At 51.2% G+C, this 26,053-nt stretch overlaps 1 protein-coding gene across 6 annotated transcripts in view; it reads right to left on the bottom strand.

Moving 5' to 3' along the window:
• Nucleotides 1–6,348: 6,348 nt before the first annotated feature.
• Nucleotides 6,349–26,053, bottom strand: part of CAPN5 (calpain 5) — a 133,205-nt gene continuing 113,500 nt past the window's right edge. For 4 of the 6 annotated variants that reach the window (XM_030557855.1, XM_030557862.1, XM_030557880.1 and 1 more), the window contains 8 exons: nt 25,229–25,422; nt 23,915–23,992; nt 20,998–21,193; nt 20,112–20,234; nt 18,999–19,195; nt 17,502–17,623; nt 9,124–9,260; nt 6,350–7,911 (listed from right to left, as the gene is read on the bottom strand). In XM_030557855.1, coding sequence (XP_030413715.1) covers nt 7,729–7,911; nt 9,124–9,260; nt 17,502–17,623; nt 18,999–19,195; nt 20,112–20,234; nt 20,998–21,193; nt 23,915–23,992; nt 25,229–25,422 — 1,230 coding nt within the window. In that variant the 3' untranslated portion in view covers nt 6,350–7,728. Of the gene's footprint in view, nt 7,912–9,123; nt 9,261–17,501; nt 17,624–18,998; nt 19,196–20,111; nt 20,235–20,997; nt 21,194–23,914; nt 23,993–25,228; nt 25,423–26,053 lie in introns of all 6 variants that reach the window. The other 2 variants (XM_030557889.1, XM_030557847.1) reach the window with 2 other exon arrangements.

The raw sequence follows: 26,053 nt of genomic DNA, 5'->3' as shown, positions 1-26,053 counted from the left end.
AAGCAAGAGACAGAAATCCTCCCATAGCCGAGAGAGAGACAGGTACAAGACAAAGAACTCAGACACAAACTTCCCTCCACCCAGACCTGAATAAGTCTGGTTTCCTGATTGGTCCTCTGGTCAGGTGCTTCAGGTTACCTCTTTCCAGGTGTAAGAGACATTAACCCTTAGCTATCTGTTTATGACAGTGTGAGATCGTGTCTCCTTCTAGCGGCGGGGACCAGGAACTATCACAGCTGGCACAATCCCAAGAGTTACTCCAGGGGTGGAGGCAGGTCTGTGCTTTTGGTGCAGGTCTCAGCTCCAGTCCTTGCTGATGACCTGTGTTCTCAGCATCTAGCCATGGCCTCATACAGCTGGTCAGGGAATAACCGTGTGAAGCAGTCACAGCTTCTGCTATGTTAGCCTGAGCCTCCTGCCTCTCCATTTACCACCTCAGGTCAAAACCGGGTCTCTCCCATAGGGACGGTGGGGGGCAGTGTGCGTCCTTATAACTCACTGGTCAGGGAGTGCTAGATATTGTCCTGGGTGCCTGATCCAGAGAGGGTATGAGTCTGTCACAGACCTCAGTTGGAGATGCTGGCTCTTTAATTCGAGCTGTGGAGCCTCATGCGTTTAACTCTGGAGGTTCCCCCAGGTCAATCCTGGTGTTGGCCAAAATGGCAGCTGTTATACCTTACAAAGGGCTAGGCATTAAAATCCTGCTGGTGCCTTTTCTGCTCTGGAGGGGGCTGGAGGTTGCCATCACCCACTCCCCTGGCAGGGCCGGCTACGTGATGAATCTGCCAGGGACTCTCCCATCCCCACCTCCATCAGAAAGGGGAAGGTGTGAAGATGCGACTGCAGAAGGGGGCCATGCAGCAGCGCCCACTCCATCACCTCTAGCATGGCCCAGGGACCGGCAGGGGCACTGAAAGTTTCTCTGAGTGTGACAGCTGCGGAGCTGCGGGATTGAAAAGCAAAGAGACAAGCACAGGGGGTGGAGGAGGATTGCTGGAGAGCCTGGGAGGGGATCGCTTTGCCTCTCACGACGCAGGGCTGGCTGGCAGTCGGAAAGAATCACAGTCTCTTTCCTCTGGTACTGAACAAGAAACTCTACAAGAATAAAGAAAACAGTCTCATCACTCAAGTCACTGGGTCTCACTTTTTGTTTCACTGTGGAGCTTCTGCCTAGACCCTCCCCTTCTCGCCTGGCTTCCTGCTGACGGTGTAAAGGAACAGTACCCCTCTCACAAACGCCACCATTTGCCACGAGAGGGACTGTCCATGTTCATCTAGTCTGACCTGCATAACGCAGGCGAAAGATGTTTGGCCTTTTCCACTCAGCAGCTCGCGCTGACCTGGGTGGGAGCGGGGTGTGTGGAAAGGAGGACAGGATTTGGCCTGTAATGTACAGTGCTTTGTGCAGAACCACATGGCTAACATTGGGGGGAGAGGGGGAACGGCATAATCAGCCCCCAGGGGAAAGGACCCACCTTGCTGGGGGAATTAGTCAGTCGCATCCAACCGGTTTGCAGTGTGCGTGAAGCCAGCAACTGGCACTCTCCCACGCACTTACCACCAATTTCCCCTGTGTGCACTCCAGGATCACACAGATACGCATGTGGCTGGAGAGAAGCAGTGCAAGAATCCTCTGCCTTGGATAGCGACCACTCCGCACAGCCTCCCGCACGCCTTGGGTCACTAGCTAACCCTCAACTATTTCAAGCCTTGGGCACTGGCCAAATCAGGGTTCCAGCTGGGCCCTAGAAGGTGCAGCGCTGGGACCAGGGACCTGACTGAGATTCTTGCTATCAGTTAATCCAATAGGCCCCGTCTCTTTGTCAGCCTGGCTCTGCTCCGGGCTGGATTAATGCTTAGGCATTGCCTTAGGCCCAAACTCCTGCAGGGAGCCCAACCTGAGCGGCGTGGTGCTCCATGCGCCAGGTCATGATGCACTCACTCACCTTCAGCCTCTGTCAGGGTGGGGGAGCAGGCCAAATCAGCCAGACCAAACCTGAGTGGGCAGTAGGCCAGCGCTACCCCTCCTCGTCGCCGCCGTGGGGCCAGTTCCTGCACCAGGGCTCCCCTCGATGGCCTGACCAGCCTTGCCCTACTCCCAGCAGCCTGGCCCCTCTGCTCTGCCTCGCTCGGCGACAGCGCCAACGCCTGCTCCAGGGATGGGAAGCTGCAGAGGGTTCCTGCATGGGGCAGCCAGGAGAGCACTGCGGGGGTGGGAGGTGGACACAAGGTGGATAACAGGGCAGTGTCTGTGCAGCAGGAGCCAGTGGCCAAGGGCAGGGGAACAATTTGTATAGTGGGGGTGCTGAGAGCCATTGAACCAAACTGTTAGCCCTGTGCATGATGGAAACCACTTCAGGCCGCACCCCCTAGTTCCAGCACCTATGCCAGTGGTTGAGTAGCCTGGATAGGAGAGAGTTAACAGGCAACAGCTGAGCAGCAGAAGCAGGCCCCGGGTTAACAGATCCCTTGTGCAGCTGTACTGGTCAGGACCTTGATAATATAAATGCACCCACAGTGTGGGAGCATCGCGATTAACTGTGTGCCTAGCCCCAGGGGTGGGTTACGCCAGGCCTGGATCTGATGACCCATTCGCCTCCCCCTCTGGCAGTTCCCGCTCACTCACGCCCTTGTGGTGGGGACCCGGGGGTGGGGTGGGGGGTGCAGGGGAACCAGTATCTCAGGCCAGGAGCTGTATTGTGGCTGGCAGTGGGGAACAACAGAGCCCCACAAACAAGAGGCACAACAGCACCACCTTGTGGACATGGGCTACAATCTTTCCCTCCATGCGGTTGCTAATACAGATCACAGTGGGAGTTTTGCACACATCAAGGAAACACCAACCCATTTACCCCTTGTAAAATATAAGTGAATCGTGATCCTCAGCAGGCTCTTCTAACTCACAAGCAAGGTCCTAAGTGGCTGTTGTCTAACTGATCTGCCCCCTCCCTCCTCAGTGGTGAAATTCCCCAGTGTGCAGAGAGACCTTTGCAACAGTTAAATCTCTCTTAAGACCTATTTTAAAGGATTGAGAAGGGGATAAATGGTGCCTAGGTCTCATGCTGGCTCTGCACTGAAGTGAATTTCACCCTATAATCCCAGCCAAAGATTAGCAAAATCAGCAGGTGTGGGGAAGGCTAGGGAGGTAGAAGGGACAGCAGCTGTGGCAGGAAGGAGATGAGAAAACTGACCAGTCCTTGTTTTCTACCTCGTTCCATGAACTGATGCATGTTTCACTGCAGAGGGGGGTGCCTTTTAGTGCCTGGTAATGCCATCCCTGTGTCCATAGTTGTAAAGTGCTGTGGGACCCTTTAAAAAGAAATGTCCTATATATATGTAATACTACACGGTATATGCTATCCAAAGCTGCCTAAGCCCAAACACCCTTTACAGAAGGATTACAAGCAAAGTATTACCAAGTGACATAGGGATCATTTTGCCTGCCGCTGAAATGCAGCCACCTCTGGGGTGGAACACAGCAGCTCTTCAACAGCACACAGCAACAATGCACAACTGTTCAGGACAGGCAGGGAAGAACACTGCACCCAGTTAAATGACAAGGAAATAGTCAGCTAGGAAACTGACAATGGCCTGGGGAAAGTCTAATGTTAGCTGCTGAACTCGTCTCTCAGATCATAGGCATTCATGCAGTTATACACCATCCCAACTTTCCCTGCTTTGATGGTTTAAACCATTAGAAACATTGGGCTACACAGTGCACAGGTGAGACGTGGGCCCTCATGCAACTTCCCCCATCCCTTGTGACCCTGCACGGAGCCCAGCCCTAGGCAGGTTGGTGAATGCACAGACTGTGCTAGGGTAATGCCAACACTGGCATGAGCCACCCCCCTAAGAGGGTGAAAGTGTGGCCAGGGCTCCTCCCCCCTCCCCCCAATGTGCTGGCAGGCTGGCTAGGAAGAACCAGGCTGCTGCAGGATCCATGTGGGACTCCTGGCAGAAACCCTCCTGGAGCTGTGGGAGGCTGCACTAGTGCAGGGGTGATAAGGTATCACGTGAAGGCTCAGCCCCAGAAACCTCAGCTCAGGGACCAGCCTTTGTGGGTCCCGGTATTTGCAAAAGGCGAAGAGCAGCAGGTGCAAAGGGGGCCAGCCTCTGCCCGAGCAGGGCCCCGGCAGGTCTGAATTGCCAAAGGCATTTCACAGGGACATTTGTTTTCAGCGCTTCCACCATGGATGTGCACACGCATCTCACTGGCTGCGACTGTGTGGGCCTTGTGAGGAGGGATGGTGACACTGGGGTGAATTAGGAAGCTTGAGTCCCTCTTTTGGAGGGGGGCTGAGGATGTGCCCAAGCCCATTGTTCTCAGGAGTGGGAGAAGTCTCCCCTGCAGGTCCAGGGGTGAGGAGGAGTGTGGTTTTAGCCACAGCTGCTCCCTTCTTTTCCTCCTTTCCCACCGGTCTCATAATGGGCCGGCCAACCAGTCTGCTAGCGGAGGTTAGTGCTTGATCCCAGCAGCCTCCTTCTCGTCCTGCAGGCGGAGTTCTGAGAGTGGCCATAAAGCCTCAGATCCAACTAACACAGAGCTGCCCCCCTCCAGCAGCAGCCCCCCACCCAGCCTTCTGCCCTCCATCAGGCCCTTCCAGCATCAATTCTGGAGGCTCGGTGGTAGTAACAAGGCTGCAGAACATAGCACTGCACAGATTCAGAGGCTACACTGGTGGCCTTTCTCCCCCCCACATCCCCGAGCAGCTCAGAATTAGGGCACAAAAGGGGTGCACAGAACAGAATCTCACACAATGTGGGGGCAGGGATCCATTGCCATTGGAATGCTGCTTGTCTGGCATGAGAATAGGCGTAACCTTTAGCCACTGCAGCTCACACGACTCCCTCTTGGACTCAATCAATGTAACGACGTGTGTTCTCCAGCACGTCTGTCTGTGCCGTGGCCGACTGTCTTCCAGGAGGAGAAGAGTCCTAGGGACTGGCAAGCGACACCCTGACACCGTGTGGCTAGTGGCCAGGTACACCGTGTAAGGGTTTGCTCTCAGATGATGAGGATGCTCCCCAAATATAGTCCTCCCTGCACGTTGCCTTTCCCTGTTGAGTGAATGCTTATTAGCGTAATTGGGTGCGCATGCTGGTAGCTGTTTACTGACTTCACCTACAGATCAGGCACATGACGTGGCTGGAATGAAAAGCTGGCAGAGAAATCAATTTGAAATGGAAGTTTATTGAAGAGAATCTAAAATGGAATAACCCAATCCATCCAGTAGCCCTTGGGTTTGAGAAAGGGTTAGGGAAGACCATGATACCTGGGACCGAGGGCATTCAAATACAATATATGCAATTTATTTATAGAAGGTACAAGCTGTACAATTTTGGCTTTTTTTTTTTAACTGCATGTTTGGACTGTTCTTTGATCTGGTGCAGCATGACACTTGGATGCTTTTGGTATACAAAGGTATTTTCCCTGTCCATTTTAACACATACTATGCCACAACGTTTTATGTAATAAAGTGCAATACTGGATTCTTTGTGAGGAGTGAAATGATTGACGGAAATAGCAGGCATTAAATCAAAGACAGCTCCTAGACCAACTAGGCTGACTGTAAAGTGCTGATCTGTTCCCAAAAAACCAAACAAAAGTAATGTAACTAAAGACTTCGATTCATTTTACTGAAGTGGAAAAGACAGCAAAATTTACAGTGGAATGTCAACAACGCCCCTCTCAAATCTGCTTTAAAAAAAAAGATCCAAATAAATGATGTAAGGGAAGATTCTTCCGAGGAGGGGGAATAAAGCCTATGTCTATCATTTTGTTTCTTAAGAGAAAGAAAAACTGACCTAAAAGAATTACAGATATTAAGACATTTTGGTCCTGATACAATATGATGAAATTACAAAGGCTGTAAAAACTCATCTATCCCGTCATTATGACTTGCTTGTCTGTAAGAAATAGACAAGATAGTTTGTGTATTGTGTAACTTTCCCTAGGAGCTAGTTCAGTGGTCCCCAAACTTTTTCAATTGCATCTCTCCCTCGCCCCCCCTCTGGGGAGCAGGAGGTGAGTGGGGCAGGACAGGAGAGGGGGAGCCATGCTCTGGAGGTGGAGAGTGAGTGGAGGAGGACAGGGGAGAGGGAGCTGCACTCCAGAGGTGGGGAGTGAGTGGGGGAGGACAGGGGAGAGGGAGCTGCACTCCAGAGGTTGGGGGTGAGTGGGGCAGGACAGGGGAGGGGGAGCCATGCTCTGGAGGTAGGGGGTGAGTGGGGCAGGACAGAGGAGGGGGAGCCACGCTCTGGAGGTGGGGAGTGAGTGGGGGAGGACAGGGGAGGGGGAGCCAAGCTCTGGAGGTGGGGAGTGAGTGGGGGAGGACAAGGGAGAGGGAGCTGCACTCCAGAGGTTGGGGGTGAGTGGGGCAGGACAGGGGAGGGGGAGCCATGCTCTGGAGATGGGGAGTGAGTGGGGGAGGACAGGGGAGGGGAAGCCACGCTCTGGAGGTAGGGAGTGAGTGGGGTAGGACAGGGGAGGGAGAGCCATGCTCTGGAGGTGGGGAGTGAGTGGGGCAGGACAGGGGAGGGGGAGCTGCACTCCAGAGGTCAGAGGTGAGTGGGGGAGGACAAGGGAGGGGAAGCCACACTCTGGAGGTGAGGGGACAGGAGGGGGGAGAGGAAGCCACGTTCCAGAGATGGGGTGAGTGGGGCAGGACCCGTGCTCCAGTTAGGGGGTGACTGGGACAGGGGGAGGAGGGGTAGCCATGCTCGGGGCAGGGAGCCGTCCCTGAGTGCTCTTCCGGGCTCCAGCAGCAGCAGCACCTGCTGCTCTTCCTGTCTCCGGTGGTAGAGGCCAGTTACTGCGAGTAACCAGACAGCGTCGGGGCAGCTGGACCTGGGGCTGAAGCAGAGCTGGGGGCAGAGCGGGGCTGGGTGGCGCTCCCTCCCCACCCCCTGGGGGGCTGGCCTAGGCCCCGCCACACCCCCCCAGATGTACCTCTGCACCCCACAGTTTGGGAACCACTAAACTAGTTAAAGGGGCCAAATTGGCTATTCCATTTCCCCCTCTCCCAATTATCAATGGAAGATGGGCTGATACTTGGCCAGGTAGACCACACACAGCTGAAAGTGAGAGAGCAGGCACTGGGTGGTGCAGCTGTAATCTCCGCCTGGAAAGGTGGGGCCGCTGCCCAAGGAGGAGGGGATTCACTGGTTTGGGAAGACTGTGGACATTTTCCGATGTTTTCTCCTTCCAGCTGCTCTATCGCCAGCATACAAACCAGGGCCCACTACGCATACAAATGTCCCTGTGCATTTATCCCACTTGTTATCTACTTTTCTGAGATGCCTCCACAGATGTGTGATTAAAGGAGACTTCAGTGATGATGAATTTCCATACGGTTGTCTAAAACCAAGCAGGTAGATTGAAGAGGCATATTGCTTGGTGGGATCAATCTGCCCATCTCTGGGGGTGCGCGACATCCCCATGTAAACAAACAGCATCAGGGCATCCCGCTCTGGCTGTCACAGAATGTACCATATGCCCAGTGCTTTCATACCGGCACGAACCACGTTAATATTGGCTACAAATGATGCCTCGTGTGAGTAAAAGAATCATTTTGGTTCCCAAAAAGGCACCTTGTTTAACGTTGAAAACATAAGACTGGCCCCTTTAAGTGTGATGCATGCATAGTTCATACCCTCTGGCAGACGGTATATATACTATATGTATTTTATATTCACATATATGGCTCAAGAAGAAGAGTTCTTGAGAAGCTAGACATTGGTGAGTTTGCTACTGCTGAGCAGTCTCACAGCAATGCTTCCTGAAATGCCACTGGATTTTTTGTTCTCCTTATCTTGGAGATGAAGGGTTTGCTGTGACAGACGGTCATCGGGGTCACCAGTTAGGGCCACCTGGCCCAGGAACTCATCACTTATAATGTTATGGTTCCAGACCTAGAGAAACAAAACACAAAATGACAAGGAGTCCGATGGCACCTTGAAGGCTAACAGATCTATTTGGGCATAAGCTTTCGTGGGTATAAAACCCCACTTCTTCAGATGCATCACAAAATGGGTGCTGCTCCTGTTGGGTCACATGCAAGCTTTCTGCTGCAACCTATTCTGCACGTACAAACGTCTGTACAGGGTATACGGGATGCCTTTCTAATTCTAGTCTTGCTGTTATTGATTAGTTCTCTTGCAGTAGCACCGAGAGGCCCCAGATGAGATCAGGGCCATATTGTGCTGGGTACTGTACATACAAGAAGCGAGACAGTCCCTGAGCTGAACAGCTTACAGTCTAAATAGACCAAACAGACAAAGGGTGGGAGGAAGGAAGTATTGTTATAAATGGAGACCTGGGACACAATGAGACAAACTGACTTGCCCAAGGGCACACAGGAAAACTGTGGCCACATTTCCTGGAACTTAACCTCTAGACCAGCCTCTCTCTCCATCTCTGCAGCTGGTGAATCTTGATCTTCCTCCATTTTTGAAATGGTCACTGAGCTAATCGTTTTCCTGGGTGGACGAGTGAACTTTTTAACCCTTGTCACTGGCCACACAGAGGATATTTTAATGACGTGATGACTTGTGCACTTGCCTCTCCCAGGATTAAATACACACTTCCTCTGATCCCTGTGGACTGGGGTCAGAACGACAGCATGGACGTGTGTAAGTGACTACATGAGCTGAAAGGCAGTGGAGGCTCACACCCCACATTCCTTTTGTTTTCAGGGCTCCCTTAAGAGGTTACACTTGATGTGAAAAGTATCTGTAGTACCTCATAATGAGCCAACTCCTGAAGCCCTTACTGAGTTCTTACTGAATCCAAACTTGGGCAAACTCCCATTGACTTTAGTGGGAATTAGACCAATGAAGAGCTTAGTAAAAAAGCTTGACAATTTGTCCACTAGCACCAGTGCATTGTCTAAAGCACCATACCTCCTTAAGCCCACATTTCTGATTAAGAACCTGACAAATTAATACCTTTCACTTAACACGTTAAATAATTGACCTCATAATCCCCCAGGAGGCAAGTATGAGCATCACTGTTAGGAAAACTGAGTCATGAAGTATTTTGATGAAATAGCTAATGCTGCCCTGCAGATCAGGGAATAGAACCTGTGTCCTGCTGGCTCCCCACAGATTGGCCTGTTAAGTCACCTGTACAATGATGGGCTGTCCTGCCTTCTTGCGATAGAAGAGACCTTTCACATCAAACTCTGGAGCCTGGGTGTTTTTCTGCACTGGAGATCGAATTTTTTTCCCTTCGCACTTTATGATCACATATGGGTCTGCTCCTGGGGAGAGGAAAGAGAATTAACCTCTTGCCACAGCTAATGTCATTCCTCCTAGCCCTTGCTTGGGTCACTCCTGACAGTGGGTATTACAGTCTATAACCCACAAATGGTGGCAGGAAATCAAGTGAACTCTGTAAATGGGGACAATGATACTTGCCCACCTACGCATTGTCCTTTGAGATCTACAGATGCCCGGGGGCCAACGCTCATTTGCATTATATGTAATGTCACCCTGGATGTGAGCTAGCGGCTGAGCAAACCAGCTGAAGGTGGTTCCCAAACAGTGAAGTGACAACATCACTGTAACATACAAGCCCAGATGTTCCAAACTGACTAGTGATTTTGGATGCCCAGCTTGAAACACTCTGAAGAAGCCTGATTTTCAGACAACAGGTGCTCAGCACATTCTGAAAATCAGGGGCCTTTAAGGTGTCTCCTGCTGGGCCCTCAAAATCACTAGCTGCCTCGGAGCATCTTGGCTGCAGGCCTTGACAAAAAGCAGTCCCATAAACATGAACAGAAGAAAACACATTAAGGTCACACTACAGTGCAATGAAGAACCTACCTTGTTACCAGTGTTAGGACTTCTCTTCACTGCTCAGTGAAAAAGACAAGCACATACGAGACGTAGGTAATTGTTTTTTCTTCTTCGAGTGCTTGCTTGCTCATGTTGATTCCAAGTAGGTGAATCCCAAGCCTTACCTATGAGGTGGGGTCGGAGTTCACACAATCACTGATTGTAGCACTGCTCTGACGAATGTGGCATCGTCTCTAGCCTGTGGCGTAATGGCGTCATGCGATGTAAAGGCATGGATCGATGACCATGTCACTGCCCTGCAGATGTCTTGAATAGCAACATGTGTCAGGTATCTTTGCCAAGTCATAGCACGCCAGGATACAGGATGTGATCCAAGAAGAGATCCTTTGGGACCAGACTGGAAGCCCTTTCATCCGCTCCGCAATTGCAGTGAAGAGTTACATTGATTTTTGAAATGGCTTCGTTCTTTCCATGTAGAAGGCTAATGCTCCTCTGACATCCATGGAGTGGAGCATTTGTCCCTGTTAGCATGCGGCTTAGGAAAGAACACAGGAAGAAAAAAGCCCTGGTTTGCGTGGAATTGAGAAACTACACTTGGGAGAAAGGCCAGGTGTGGTCGCAACTGCACCTTGTCCTTATAGAAATCCGTATATTAGGGGTTCCAAAGTTAAGGCCTTAAGCTTAGACACCCTCTTGGCTGAAGTTATAGCCAGCAAGAACATTACTTTCCAGGAAAGGCAGAGGAGGGAGCATGTTGCTAAGGGCTCGAAAGGAGGTCCCTTCAGTCTAGAGAGCACCAGGTTGAGCTCCCATGGGGGAATTGGCTGTATTGGAAGTATTTTCACACAACACACGGTCAACCTGTGGAACTCCCTGTCAGAGGATACTGTGAAGTTCAAGACTGTAACAAGGTTCAAAAAAGAACTAAGTACGTTAATGAGGGTAGATCCATCAATGGCTACTAGCCAGAACGGACAGGGATGGTGTCCCTAGTCTCTGTTTGCCAGAAGCTGTGAATGGGCGATGGAATGGATCACTTGATGATTACCTGTTCTGTTCATTCCCTCTGGGGCACCTGGCATTGGCCATGTCGGAAGACAGGATACTGGGCTAGATGGACCATTGGTCTGACCCAGTATGGCCATTCTTATGTTCTTGACCGGAGTCCAGGAGAGCTCTGATGAACTCTATTCTCTGAGTTGGGGTTAGGGTAAACTTTGCCGCATTCAGTATCAGGCCGAACCTGTGGAACATCATTTGAATTAGGCTCACAAGGACCTCCACCTGGGCCCTGGAGCAGCCTTTGATTAGCCAGTCACTGAGGTACAGGAATACTTGTGCCTGCCATTTCCACAGGAAGGCTGCCACGACCGACATGGACTTGGTGCACAGCCAAGGGGCCGCCGAGAGGCTGAAAGGGAGGACTGTGAACTGATAGTGGGTGTTGTTGACCAAAAGGCAGAGAAACTGTCTGTGGGATGGGATCATGGACACGTGAAAGTACTCATCCTTAAAGTTGAGGGCAGCGTTCCAGTCCCCCAGATCCAGGGAGGGGATAATGGAAGCCGGGGAGACCATGCAGAACTTTCTTTTTCATGAATTTGTTCAGGTTTCGCAGGTCTAAAATAGGTCTGAGCCCACCCTTGGCTTTCGGGATTAGGAAATATTGGGAATAGAGTCCCCTGCTCCTGAATTCTAGAGGAACTTCCTCTACCGTTCCAAGTTGTAGGAGCATTTGCACCTCCTGCATGAGAAGTTGCTCATGAGATGGGTCCTTGAAGAAGGACGGAGAAGGAGGGTGGGAAAGCAGGAGGGAACAGAATTGGAGAGAATATCTCCTTTTCTCAAGACCCATTGGTCTGAGTTGATTTGTGCCCAGGCATGGTAGAAATGGGATAGATGATTCACAAAAGGGAGGGGAAGGCTCTGGAATCTGAACTGGTGTGTCGCCCCCGGCGCACCTTCAAAAGTCTGGCTTGGAGGCTTGGAGTGTCGGCCTGGTTGCCCATTTCTTATCCTCGTAGAGGTTCCCAGGCTACAGCTGTTGATGATGGAGGGGCTCGCGCCTCTGAAACCACCAACAAGGATCTGGACCCCGGCCCTTTGGGTTGGTGGTGGGCCCATGGGGTCCAGGACGGCCATTGAGCCAGAACTTGCCACTGAGGTGGCCATGACATCATGGGTAGTGGCTGTCCACCTTATTTGGAGTGGCCAGTTTCGCCTAGAGGTGTATGATTCTGCCTCCAAGTCCGATGAGAACTCCGACCCCGGCAACCAAGGTGGTGCGGAGTGAGATGGTGCTGGGGAGCTGTGCCGAGGTGAAGGTGAGCGGTGCCGCATCATTGCTGGCTTGCCCCTAGAAGGCACTGTGCCTCTTTGCGGTAACTGTGACAGTGCCAGTGTTCGCACCCATATGGGGAACTGCACCATCATTGCTATGAGGTCCCTCGCCGTCTCAAAGGTGTCTGGCATGGTGGGAAGGTCCAAGTTCCAACGCTCCAACACTAGGGAGTCCACTAGAACCGGACTCGACAGACCTCCCTGTGAGGCTGGAGTTGACGGTGCTGGCTGAGTGGGAGCCGTAGAAGGATGTCCTGGCATGGGACACACCCTGCCGGTGCCTCCTCGCTCCACTGCTTTAGTGGGAGAGAGACTTCTGTCGGCCTTCTTTCTTTTGTGTGGCACTGGCAAATGGGAGCGGTGCTGGGCACTCATACAGGAGGAAGTCTGCAGTGCCGGGGAGTGGCCGTGCCTAGGGTCCCTGGAGCCCGAGTCCTTTCTTGGCACCGCAGCCTCTCTTATGGAGGCCTGGGCGCTCCACACCAAAGTGTTGGGCTTGGGGTTGGATGCAACTGTGCTGACTGGGGACGAAGGGCTGACTCCATAAGGAGTCATTTCAGCCTAAATTCCCTTTCCTTTTCAGTCCTTGGGAAGAAGTCACTACAGATTTTGCACTTCTCAGTCTGATAGGCTTCCCTCAAACATGTGAAGCAGGAGTCATATGGGTCTCCCTTTGGTATAGGCTTCAGGCAGGACCCGCACAGTTTGAACTCCTGAGACCAAGGCATGCTCTGGTCCCTAGGAGGAGAATGTGGTGGGGGGAACCTCCAACTGAAGCTTATCTAAACTAATTAGGAACTACTTGAACTAATATTAAGTTTTCAACTATTTACAGGTATAACAAGAAAGAGTCCACTAGGGGTCGCTTGCCATCGCAAGAGAAGAGCTGCTCCAATGACCATCACTGACGGTAAGAAGGAACTGAAGAGGCGGTGGATCTGCAGGGACCTATATACACCGCTGGGAAGGTGTTACTCAGGGGGCTCCACAGCTGACCTGATGGGTACCGCTAGGGGGAAACCTTCCGATGACAGTGCCGACCCGATGGGTACCGCTAGGGGGAAAACCTTCCGACGACCGCGCCAAACCAATGGGTACCGCTAGGGGAAAAACCTTCCGACGACCGCGCCAAACCAATGGGTACCACTAGGGGGAAAACCTTCCAATGACCAAGCCGAGCCGATGGGTACCGCTGGGGGAAAACCTTCCAAAGACCGCGCCGAGCCGATGGGTACCACTAGGGGGCAAACCTTCCAATGACTGCGCCGAGCCGATGGGCATCGCTAGGGGGAAAACCTTCCAACGACCGTGTCAAGCTCATGGGCGCCGCTAGGGGGAAAACCTTCCAATGACTGGGCTGAGCCGATGGGTACCACCTAGGGGGAAAACCTTCCAACAACCGTGCTGACCCAATGGGTACTGCTAGGGGGAAAACCTTCCGAAGACCATGCCGAGCCGATGGGTACCACTAGAGGAAAACTTTCCGACGACTGTGCCGACCCAATGGGTATCGCTAGGGGGAAATCTTCTGATGACTGTGAATGCCTACTTGGAATTGACATGAGCAAGCCCTCGAAGAAGAAATGAGGGTTACAGAATAGTTGGATTATTTCTTGGGGGCAATGTGCGTCTTAGGGAGGGACTTGAGTGCAGAGAGGGTGGTGGCTTGTGACAAGGGTGACCAGATGTCCCGATTTTATAGGGACAGTGCCGATATTCGGGGCTTTTTCTCATATAGGTGCCTATTACCTACCTCCCACTGCCTGTCCCAGTTTTTCACACTTGCTATCTGGTCACTCTACTTGGGACGGGCAGTCTGTACACTAGGGGGCGACACAGAGACGAGGCTGCAGATTGGAGTGGGAGGTGGGATGAGCAGGGATGGAGGAGGGAGCAGGATTCTGTGGGGTCATGAGGGTGAGGAGAAGAGTTTAAGCTAGACATGATGGGTGGCAGGGGGACCAGAGGGAGGCTCAAGGATGGGCGTGTTACAAAGTCAGCCTGCTGGGCAAGGTAGATCATTGTAGCAGCTGTGCACTGGCTGGACTGGAAGGAGGTGCCCTGGGGGCCGCGGGCAGGCCAGACACAGGGTGAAGCACTCTAGTCAGGGCCCGGGTGAGTGTGTGAGCTGCAGGGCCAGAGAAGAAGGATCCCGCATTAACCAACATTTCCCCGTTAGGAAGCAGGCCCATGTCCCCGTGTTTGCAGTGGGGAATGAATCATTGTTTGAGGGACAGAGCAGCCAGGCTGCAAGGTTAATGCTCTCACAAGAGACCTCGGTAACTGCCAAGGAAACACAGGCAGGTGTCAATGTTCCATCCAAGTGCACACTGGGAATGCTGAGGAACGAACCAATCCTCTTCCCAAGGCCAGAGACTGAACTTCCTCATCTCTTGTTCCCAGAGGAAACTTGGCAGTGATTTACCGCCCCCCTACTCCATAACTTTCCACTTCCCGGGGCTCCTTGCTTCCAGGATTAGAAACAGCTGCAGGATTTTGCAGCCATGTTTTCCAAACGCTTCTTTGGAAAGACCCACAAAAGCCTCATTTTCCACCAGCCAGAGCCAAATTTCACCCATAAATCGCTGCCCTCAAATGTCTGGGATGGGGTTGGGAGACAGAAGAGACACAATTGCCCTGAGAACCACCAACGCAAACGAATTGCTGGCAGTGGAGGACATCCAGCTGCTGATATTGCTCTGCCTTGATCTCAGTGATCTCACACGTAGTCAGAGGGCAGCATGCTTTGCAGCTTGAAGTTGGGGAATCAGAACAGCTGGAATACGGCAGGGAAATGCCATTCCAGAGGCTGCATCTGGCATCTTGGTGTAAAAGGCACCACCTTGCAGCCTCCTCCTCGTCACACTGTACCCGGGACCTGGTTCTTCAGAGCCAAGATCTCGGAGGGTGTAGAAGAGGCTCTGTCGACTGATTTCCTTCTCAAAAAGAGCACATCTTTAGAACAGCAGCAGGGTACGTGATCCCAGGACACTGGTTATCCGTGAAAACCAGAGCACAGGGAGGATGAGGACAGAAGAGCCCTACACCCTATGATCCAGATGTCAGGCTGGATTCTCCATTCACATCACTGACTTTATTCCCTTGATTTCTAAAGGTTCCTAAACCATGCTCATCACCATAGTAGCTGAGTGCCTGAAAAAGCCTGGGAGGGGAAGCATAGCCCAGAGATGAAGCAACTGTCTCAGGAGCAGTCAGCAGCAGAGCTGGGATGAGAACCCAGCTCTCCAGTATCTCAGACCAGACCAGACCAGACCAGCCCCCTAGTCACCAGCCCACTGACTCCTGCCAGTTGAGTGGAGCTGCCCCTGGGTTACACCAGGGTAGGTGAGTGACAATTCAGACCGATGGGTTCTATGAGCAGGGAGCCAGTAAGTCATTGTCTTTCCCCTGAGAAGAAACCTGCCAGGGATAAACCCCCCTACGCCCCTGCTGGAGAGCACAGAAGGGCTCTGTTTGCGGCATACGCAGCACAGCCTAAGGAAGGAGCAATGTTAGTCTTGAAACAGCTGCTTTGCCAGAAGGACCCTTCTCAAGGCCTGGCAAGGGATGCCCTTGATGCAGATTGCCTGGGAACTCGTTACCAGTCTGGTCAAGAGAGATGGTGAGAAGGGTTGTGAAAGGACGAGTTCCAATCAGGAAAAGTCATTAATGTCCATGGTAGCTACCAAGTTTCTTTTGAAAGCAGGACCAGCAAAAGTCACCCCTCTACCCCCACCACTATTATCCTAGGGTTTCTTGATCCAGAGGTAGGTGATGAAACTGAGTGGCGGGGTGGAGGCCCCTTGCCAAGTCGCTCTCTTTTGCAGCCAAGAAACGAGCCAGGACTCACCATTACGACTCTAGGGGGCGCTGTGCTGCAGTCTGCCTGATGAGAGGCCCTGCAAATGGCAAAGTGACAACAGAAGGTGCACACCTCTGGAGAATCCACTGCAGGTCCCCAAAGGATAGAAGTGGGATGCAAGCAATTAAGTACCCTGCAAGGGCCTAGACTCGATGCTTTAAAGACACATGAACCTCCCAGAGTCCCCTGGCACCTGCCAGCTATGCAGAGATACATGCTCTGTAACACGGTAACCACTTCCTAGCCCTAGCATGGTTTGAGCCCGTGTAGCTTCCCTTCTGGAACTGCAAAGGCCATGCTCAGTGACGGAAAGTGTCTGACCCCGTTTCGATCTCGCTAAACCATCGGCCTCCGTAACGGCTTGCAGATCGTGATTGTGAGTGTGATTATGCACTGTGAAATGTGCTGCCTGTTATCTCTTGTATGCCTCCGGCCTTGTGCAATGTCCTTTCTGTGATCGTGCAGGGTGACGCGGTGACTCTAAATCTATGCAGAGCCGTTCTGTTAGTGTCCCAGAATCTCAAAATGGCTACCGCCTGTGAAAGCCTTAACACCCATAAGGGCCTTTTGATCTTTACAGAGCCCTTGGGTCTCACAAGATGCTCCTCTTCTGCTGATCTTCTAACAGTGACTTCACTGTAACATTGGAAACCTCTGGCTCCCTGACCCATGTCTCCAGGAGAGGTCATGGGTCTGATTCTTCATTGCCTGGCACCTTGGGTAGTCATACACCCACGCTGTACTGGGGTACACGACCATGTAAGATGCCAGGCTGTGGAGAACTGATCCTGCAGGAGTATAATGAATGATGGGGGATTGCCTGCAATGGCAGGTATGAAAGGAGAATGAATTATATTGTAAAAATAAGAATGGATTAAAGAAATGTTGTATGTACCTTTAAGCAGAAATAAAAAATGTTGAAATACAGGTGCCAGGAAAAGAAACATTAGGCATAAACAAGGGTGCTAATGGCGAAACATTAACAGAAGATCGGTAATAGTTAGTAAGGAAATAAGATATGCATGCCTAGCCCAGGTAAACTTATCAGATTCTGCTTCCTTTGTTATCTTGTTAAGTGCTCGCCCTTTTATCTGTATAAATAAGATAGTTTGTGTCTTGCATGGTGCTCACGTTATCTGGGTGTTATATTAGCAGAGCGCTGTGCTAATAAAACAGAGTGGTCTGACAAACTGTGAGTCCTGAGTCTAACTTTGACACAGGGGACTGGGCTCGTTGACCCAGAAGGTCCCTCTCAGTCCTGTCTTCCAAATGGGGCTCTGTGAAATGAACCACATCTGATCCATCTCTTGTATTTCGAAGGAGCCCATCCCCACGGTACCCTGCCTTAGCACCTGTTGGATCATCAGTGTGTGCTGGGGGCCCTGGAACATGATCTGAAAACAAAGGACTTGGTCCTACTCGCCTTGTAACAAAACCAAAGCTCAACACTGGCTTCTTGTCCCTCAGCGAGTGCAGAACAAGCGATAAAAAAGGCCCGTACCTCCTTGGGAATCCTGGTTCTTCAGCCCAGCTGCTGCCAGAACATGGACTTGGGACACCACTTGTGGATAGCCACACATTCCACTCCAGCAGGTGCGGGGAGGCTCATCCAAGGTCAGCTCTCTGCATGTGGGATCAACAGCAAGGGAGACGTCATGTCAGACACGCCTGGGCTCCCAGAGCTCATGCCTCTTTCTGACAGCAGAGCCGTTGGCACCAATTCCGTGGGTGCTCCGGGGCTGGAGCATCCACAGGGAAAAAATGGTGGGTGCTTCTCCCCCGATCAGCTCCTCCCCCCCCCGGGCACCTCCCACACCTTCCCCTCTCTCCCAGCACCTCCTGTGATCAGCTGTTCCTTGGGAGAAGCAAGGGCGGGGTGTACTCGGGGGAGGAGGAGGAACAGCGCAAGAAGAGGCAGAGTGGGGCTGGGGCCTTGGGGGAAGGGGTGGAGTGGGGACAGAACCTGGGGCAAAGCGGGGCCTGAGCATTTCCCGGCACAGTAGAAAGTCGGCGCCTCTGAGCAGAGCCCTGTTGCGGGATATTCTGAGGCAGATCTGGATATTGCTCCGGACGCCAATGGAGGAGAGAGTGAGGTGCGCATGGCTGGTTGGCCAATTGGGTCCCCACTGAAAGGAAACCCAATGCAAACTCCATGTGGGTTTGGTGACTGGAAGGGCAGAGGATGGGGAAGGCCGAGTGAGGTCACTTGGTTTCCACCCCATGTTAAACCACGCTGCTTGTAACTTAGCAGTTGGGAAATAGGGCAAGAGAAAAGAAAATACCCCCAGGAATCCCCCAATCCCACACAGCCTGCAATGAGTCTGGCGGAATTTGCACCTCCCTACCTACCTTCCTGGCCATTTTCCTTCTTTCTTGCAGAGAATAAAAAAGGGGCAAAAGAAAGTGCAAATTCTAGGGCAGGGTACATGTTAATTGTGGAGCATGGATTTATTCCTCATATAAGGAGCAAACTCCTTCTGTCTAGCTAGCTATTGTACTGACATGGTGCCCATCACCCGAGCCTGTGAGCACCTCCTCATCTTTAACGCATTATCCTCTCAGTGAGGTACTCTTATCCCCATTTTAGAGATGGGATACTGAGGCACAGAGAGACTGGCTCAAGGTCGCATAGGAAGTCTGTGGCAGAGCAGGGAACTGAAGTTGGAATCCTAGGAACTCCGAAGTCCCCAGCTTAGTGCCCTAACAACCACTGGGCCATCCTTCCCTTCCTCATTTGTTTTACTAAGAAACACCTTAGTTTGCACGTTGGGTCATTAATCCACTAGGTTGTCCAGCGATCATGAACATCTGTCAGGTTCTGAAGCAGTTTGTGATCTGCAAATTCACCTGCAAAGTCACATTGTACCAGAACACTCCTACAGCAGGCCCTTGCTGACAGCTTCCTTCGGGTCAGGGCAGGGGTTGGGATCCAGTCCAGGGAGTTTACGCTGTTCCAGTTCGGCGCGTGATGCTGAGGATAAGAAGATGGGCTCCTTACCGGCAATCAGCAGGCACATCTGTGAAAACCCGGAGAAGGAACTCTCCCACGTGACCCGGGTCGAAGGTAGTTGGAATGATGACGTAGCGGCCTTCCTTCAGGTCTGTCCTCAGGAAGATGCTCCGGGAGTTAATGTAGATGGAGGTGGCCACTTGCTGCTGCAGGGTGTGCATCCTGTAATTCCGGTTCAGTTCAACCTGGGCATAGGTCACAACAGGATACTCAGCCCCTCCTTTCAACACCCATGGAATGACAGCCCCTTGCGTGGATCCACCTGCAGGGACTGAACCCACGGTGTCTGGGTCTAGAAGCAGAAGCCTCTGCAGCTTGAGCTAAAGCATCAGCTCCAGGGGAGGCAGGAGCAGATTCAGAAACCGCTCTATGTGGTCTATCTACTAATGACAGATGGTGCACCACACCAGGTAGGTTAAAGGGAGGTTCAGTGCTCGGGGTAACAGATCAGCCATTCCTATCCCTTCTGCTTTGCTGGGTGCATGTGTATTTACTGCCCTACCTCTCTGAAAGCTCGCCCAATTTCCCAATCTTTCTGATACTAACACCCTCTGGCAGGTATGACTAAGCCAGTGGCACCCAGTCATTTCCCACTCACTGCCGCATGACCTAGGCCAGGCTTACAAGGTAGGCACCTCCTCCCTCCTCCACCATGTCTCCCCACAGTGCTTTTTCTACTACAGGTCTTTGGTCCCTCCGACCTCAGGCCCAAGATCTGGTGACCACAGACCCTGTCCGGGCAATGCATTGTCTTCCCATGTGTGTGAGTTCCTGACATCAGCGATCTGTGTCTGAGAGCCCGACACTAGAGGGCAGTGACACCGTGTGTGGGCTGCAATCCTACCCTCCCCGTGTGCTACCAGCTGCAGAGAGGGGAGGGGCCTAGTAACACCTTCGACTCAGCTGACCATGCCCCCTATAGTCATGGGGCAGCTTGACATTCCATCTACCCGCTGCTTACGCATTGGGGAGCGCTACCAACAGCAGCGTTCCACCAGGGTCCTGCTTGGATTTGCTTGGGAAGCTTCCTCAGCCATCTGCCCCCTCCTATGCACCCAGGCAGCAAGCACTCAGGCTAACAATGCACATACTCTAGCTTACCTTGTGGATCTCAAACCCGATGGCCAAGTTCTCTCCTTTGCCTTCTTTGCGGCTGGTCCTCTTTGGTTTCTGCTGGATGCTGATTAGCACTTCGTCTTCTGCCTTTTTCACGTCAAACACGTACTAGAAGTAATGACACAGCCGAGAGAGGAAAGGTGATAGACCTTCCATTCTGCAAGGCGTGCTAATGGCGAGGGGGAGCCGGGAGAGAAGGGGTTAACTGTGCCAAGAGGGGTGCAGGAGCTTTCTCACCTCTGGATATAACCTGGGCCCAAATCCAGCAAGTGACTATGTGTTGAGTAGACTAAGCCTGATGTGTAGGGGATTTGCACTCGTGTGGGAAGTTCAGCACCCAGTCTGACCTGGCTCTGTCTGGGCAGACCCAAGCATGGGTTGTACAGGATTTCTCTCATCTGTCCATCCTATCACTCTTGGATCTGAGCCCCTCACAATTTGTAATGTATTTATCCTCGCAGCACCCCTGTGCTATTATCCCCATTGTACAGATGGGGAACTGAGGTATAAAAGAGTCGGGCGGAGCAGGGACTTGAAACCAAGTCTAGTCTTAGGTTAGTGCTCTAACCACTGGACCACGCTTCCTCTTGTTTCCAAAAGGCAGTGGCTTTGCTGCGCACAGACGTGTTTCCTTTGGTTTTGATGCACTGGCTAGCTCACTGCAAAGCTCTCAGCGCCAGAGACAAAAAGCACAGAAGTGCTCATTACAGGTGGTTAACCCCAGGACAGCATCATGGCTGCTGCTCTGTTTAGGAATCTGAAAGCCACTCCAGACTTTGACCTCCAATGGCTCAAGTAGGCTCCTGTTACCCTGCCAGGCCTCAGGTCATTTCTGGCAGGTCCCCTTCTCCACACCTCTCTGCCATCTCACCTGGGGGTTCTGCAGGAAGGTGGCTTTGTGGTTGATACAGCCTCCGGAGCGGTTCTTGAGGGGCTCGTCGTGTCTTGTCCACACCCCGCGCATCACTGCCTCCTCCCAAGTCTTGTGGATGCTCAGGTAGGAGGTGTTTATGAGACGGCACTTGATGATGTCGGTGAAATATTTGCAGAAGTCTTCAAATGTCATCCTACGACAGGAAAGGGGTCATTGGCAGCGCTGAGCCTCGTGTGCCTACAGCTCACCTTGTGCGGCCAATACACTGAAAGCAGCCTGTGATCAGCTGTTATGTACTGGGTGTGTGATCCTGCCTGCTGGCGCGCTGCAGCGTGGCTACGGGACATGCTCTCAGAGAAAGCAATGAGAACAATCTTTTAGCTCAAGCGGCAGAGACTTGTGATTTTTGGAGCTGAAGGAGCAGGGTTCTAGTCCTGTCTTCCCATGCATACGCGGGAGATTTATCTACTACCTGTGTCTGTTCTAGGTGGAACACCAGAAGGATTTGAACCCAGCACTTACAGAGCAAAGGCTGGATTTCCAAAGATGCTTAAGGGAGTTCGGCACCCAAATCCCATTGAAAGACTCCTTTGAAAATCGCTACTTAAAAGTAGGGCTGTCAAATGATTAAAAAAATTAATCGCACTGTTAAACAATAATAGAATACCATTTATTTCAATGTTTTTGGATGTTTTCTACATTTTCAAATAGATTGATTTAAATTACAACACAGAATATAAAGTGTGCAGTGCTCACTTTATATTTATATTTATGTTTGATTACAAATATCTGCACTTAAAAACAAAAGAAATAGTATTTTTCCAATTCACCTCATACAAGTACTGGAGTGCAATCTCTTTATTATGAAAGCTGAACTTACAAATACAGAATTATGTACAAAAAAGAATTGCATTAAAAAATAAAACAATGTAAAGCTTTAGAGCCTGCAAGTCCACCTTGTTCTACTTCTTGTTCAGCCAATCGCTCAGACAAACAAGATTGGTTACAATTTGCAGGAGATAATGCTGCCTGCTTCTTGTTTACAATGTCACCTGAAAGTGAAAATAGGTGTTTGCATGGCACTGTTGTAGCCGGCGATGCAAGATATTTACATGCCAGATGCACTAAAGATTCCTATGCCCCTTCATGCTTCAACCACCATGCCAGAGGACGTGTCCATGCTGATGACAGGTTTTGCTCAATAATGATCCAAAGCAGTGTAGACCGACGCATGTTCATTTTCATCATCTGAGTCAGATGCCACCAGCAGAAGGTTGATTTTCCTTTTTGGTGGTTCGGGTTCTGTAGTTTCTGCATCGGAGTGGTGCTCTTTTAAGACTTCTGACCTCGTCCCTCTCAGATTTTGGAAGGCACTTCAGATTCTTAAACCTTGCATTGAGTGCTGTAGCTATCTTTAGAAATCTCACATTGGTACCTTCTTTGCATTTTGTTAGATCTACAGTGGAAGTGTTCTTCAAACGAACAACATGTGCTGGGTCTTCATTCGAAACTGCTATAACATGAAATAAATGGCAGAATGAGGGTAAAACAGAGCAGGAGATATACAATTCTCCCCCAAGGAGCTCTATCAAAAATTTAATTAATGCATTGCTTTTTTTAATGAGCATCATCAACATGGAAGCATATCCTCTGGAATGACGGCTGAAGCATGAAGAGGCATATGAATCTTTAGCACATCTGGCACATAAATATCTTGTGATGCCAGCAGGCACTTCGGCAGCAGGTCCTTCACTCGCTCCGGGTCTTCGGGTGAGTAAAAATTAAAAAGGCGCCAGCGCGGGGCCTTCTTAGGTGTGGGGACCAATTCTGGGGAAATCGGCCTAAAGCCCGCCATGTCAGCTACAACAGTGCCATGCAAATGGCAATTCTCACTTTCTGGTGACATTGTAAATAAAAAGCCAGCAGCATTATCTCCGGTAAATATAAACAAACTTTTTAGTCTTAGCGATTGGCTAAATAAGAAGTAGGACTGAGTGGACTTGTAGGCTCTAAAGTTTTACATTGTTTTGTTTCTGTGTGCAGCTATGAAACCAAGAAAAAAAATCTACATTTTTAAGTTACACTTTCATGATACAGAGATTGCACTAAAGTACTTGTGTGAGGTGAACTGAAAAATACTATTTCTTTTGTTTATGTTATTATTTTTATTAAAAATATTTGCACTGTAAAAATGATACAGTGAGCACTGCACACTTTGCATATTGTGTTGTAATTGCAGCAAAGAGTCCTGTGGCACCTTATAGACTAACAGACGTTTTGGAGCATGAGCATCCGACGAAGTGGGTATTCACCCACGAAAGCTCATGCTCCAAAACGTCTGTTAGTCTATAAGGTGCCACAGGATTCTTTGCTGCTTTTACAGATCCAGACTAACATGGCTACCCCTCTGATACCTGTGCTGTAATTGAAATCAATAGATTTGAAAATGTAGAAAAACATCCAAAAATACTGATTACATTTCAACTGGTATTCTGTTACTTAACAGCGTGATTAAAACTGCAATTAATCATGATTAATTTTTTTGAGTCAATCGCGTGAGTTAACTGAATTTAATTGACTGCCCTGTTTAAAAGCATGGGCTTCTATGGCTTGAGTGAAGGACTACAAGAGAAAAACCCCAAATGCGGACCAGCCACTACGGGGCGACAAAGAGCCATACTCGCCTAGGGTTCCAGCCACCCAGCGCTAATTCCACATGGTCTGATGTGTTCCCCTGAGGCTGTGAACTGGAGCCTTCACTGAAGCTTGTCTGGCACGGATTATTTTCAGACCTCCCTCGCTACATGCCGCGAGTCCTGTGCTCCTGTGCCAGTTCAATGGGAAATGGTGGGGTGGGAGTAATCAATCCACACAGCTGCCCCTTGACATCGTACAGAACCCAGCAGGGACTCACCAAAACTCTCCGTTGTCATCCACTGTCATCCCCAGCTTCTCTCGCTCACCCTTGCTCACCTTCTGCCACTCCTCAGAGCTGCCGAGGGGAACAGAAGGGAATCGTTACTGAGCGGAAAAGGGGAGACATCCTGGGGTTCAGCTGTTTATTCAGCCTGGGGGAATCTGCCCTGAGTGGGGGCCAGCACGAGGTCTGTGCATTACTTTAGCCACATTTGAGCCCTCTGGTGGAGCAAAGGGGATAGACAGCTGGATGGCATACAGCTCATGTAGCCCCTGGGCTGCTCTAGATTACACTGGGGGCTAGTTCAACACCCAAGGATCAGGGGAGTGAGTAAGTGGCTTTGATCTAACATTTCCCTCCCCTCCCTGTGTCCGGAGCAGAACACACCTTGGCCAGACTGAGGATCTGGCCCACAGAGTTTGCAAACCCCACCAGCTGTGCCAGAGGAGATTGCAAACTTGAACTTGTGCAGCCTGGCTGATGCACTTAGAGCAACCACCTCAAGCTCCACCCGTGGGGTTAACAGATTTCACGAGCAGCACAGCAGAGCTGCTTGGCTACCCCAGCAGGGCCAGATCCGTGGCTCCAGCGCCAGCCTCAGCAGCACAAAGCAGCTGGAAAGCTGCCTGGAAAGCAGCAGCTGAGGTTTCCCTATGACACGGTGGGGGTGGGGAGAGGGAAATAGATCTATGCTGTCTCTACATCATTTGCTCCCCCTACCTGCATGGAGGGGGCATCAGGGTGGGGTGTGCCAGGGCAGAGCATACAATTCTCCTACAATTCTCGCCAGCTCTAAGGTTCTTAGGGGTGCCGCAGGATGAGTCCTACTGGGGGCCACCTTGCCTGGTCCTGGATTGGGGGAGCCAAAAGATGACTTCAAGCCACCCTCTGCTCTCTCCTTCAGCTGCACTGGGTGTAAACAGGCTGAGGATCTGGCCCATAACACCCACTAAACCCTTGATGAACCATATAAAGTCTGCTAGGCCCCAGGGAGAGCGTTCAGCGCTGCGCAATCCCATCACAAACAGCCCCTGAGCCAGCGCCCGGCCTCCTCAGGAAAAGACCTGTGTACATGGATGTTGGAGAAGCCAAACTGCCCACTGCTTGGCTGAGACATCATGTGGAATCAGAAACATTTTCAAATAGCGAAGGGCCCTGAGTTTCACCAGCTCCAGCACCCCTGGGAGACAGTCCATCCCATCTGCCCATAATACCCCTCATCACACCACAGGCCCCACAAACACACAGGATCTCAGCTGAGGAACGCTGGTGGGTGGGTAGCTGGCAACCCCCTCGCCTAGCTTTACTCACGTGTCGCTCCATGGGCCGTTCCACTCCCTCTCCCCCCAGGGGTTCCGCAGCCGGATCATATCCAGCTTCTCTGACTTGAAGAAGGCCAGCAGGCCGTGGCCCAGGCGGACTTTCCGCACATCTGTCACAGCATAGGCATGTCCTTTGACAAGGCCACAGTCCAGGCGGGCTTCCATGTCAGCTGCTGTGGTGGCCTGGCCAGAGAAACACAAAGCAGAGCCACGGCTTTCCGCTCCAGGAAGGTTATCATAGAAACATAGATCATTCGGGTTGGAAGGGACCTCAAGAGATCATCTAGTCCAACCCCCTGCTCAAAGCAGGACCAGTCCCCAAATCACCCTATCAAGGATTGAACTCACAACCCTGGGTTTAGGAGGCCAATGCTCAAACCACTGAGCTATCCCTCCTTCCTGTGACGGTCTGTATCACTGTGTTTACCCTGTTTACAAAACTATAATGGATTTTGTACAAAGTAAGCCTTGTGAGGTATCATTTGAAAACCCATAATATGCCGTTTATTATTGTCCTGGTAAAATATGAGTCACAATATTAACATAAGAACGGCCATACTGGGTCAGACCAAAGGTCCATCTTGCCCAGTATCCTGTCTTCTGACAGTGGGCAATGCCAGGTGCCCCAGAGGGAATGAACAGAACAGGTAATCAAGTGATACATCCCCTGTCGCCCATTCCCAGCTTCTGGCAACCAGAGGCTAGGGACACCATCCCTGTCCATCCTGCCTAATAACCATTGATGGACCTATCCTCTATGCATTTATCAAGTTCTTTTTTGAACCCTGTTATAGTACTGGCCTTCACAAGGTCC

Source organism: Gopherus evgoodei, chromosome 1 (assembly GCF_007399415.2).
Source record: "Gopherus evgoodei ecotype Sinaloan lineage chromosome 1, rGopEvg1_v1.p, whole genome shotgun sequence".
NCBI lineage: Eukaryota > Metazoa > Chordata > Testudines > Testudinidae > Gopherus > Gopherus evgoodei.
Note: the sequence above shows the minus strand (reverse complement) of the source record. Positions and strands in the feature narration are given on the sequence as shown.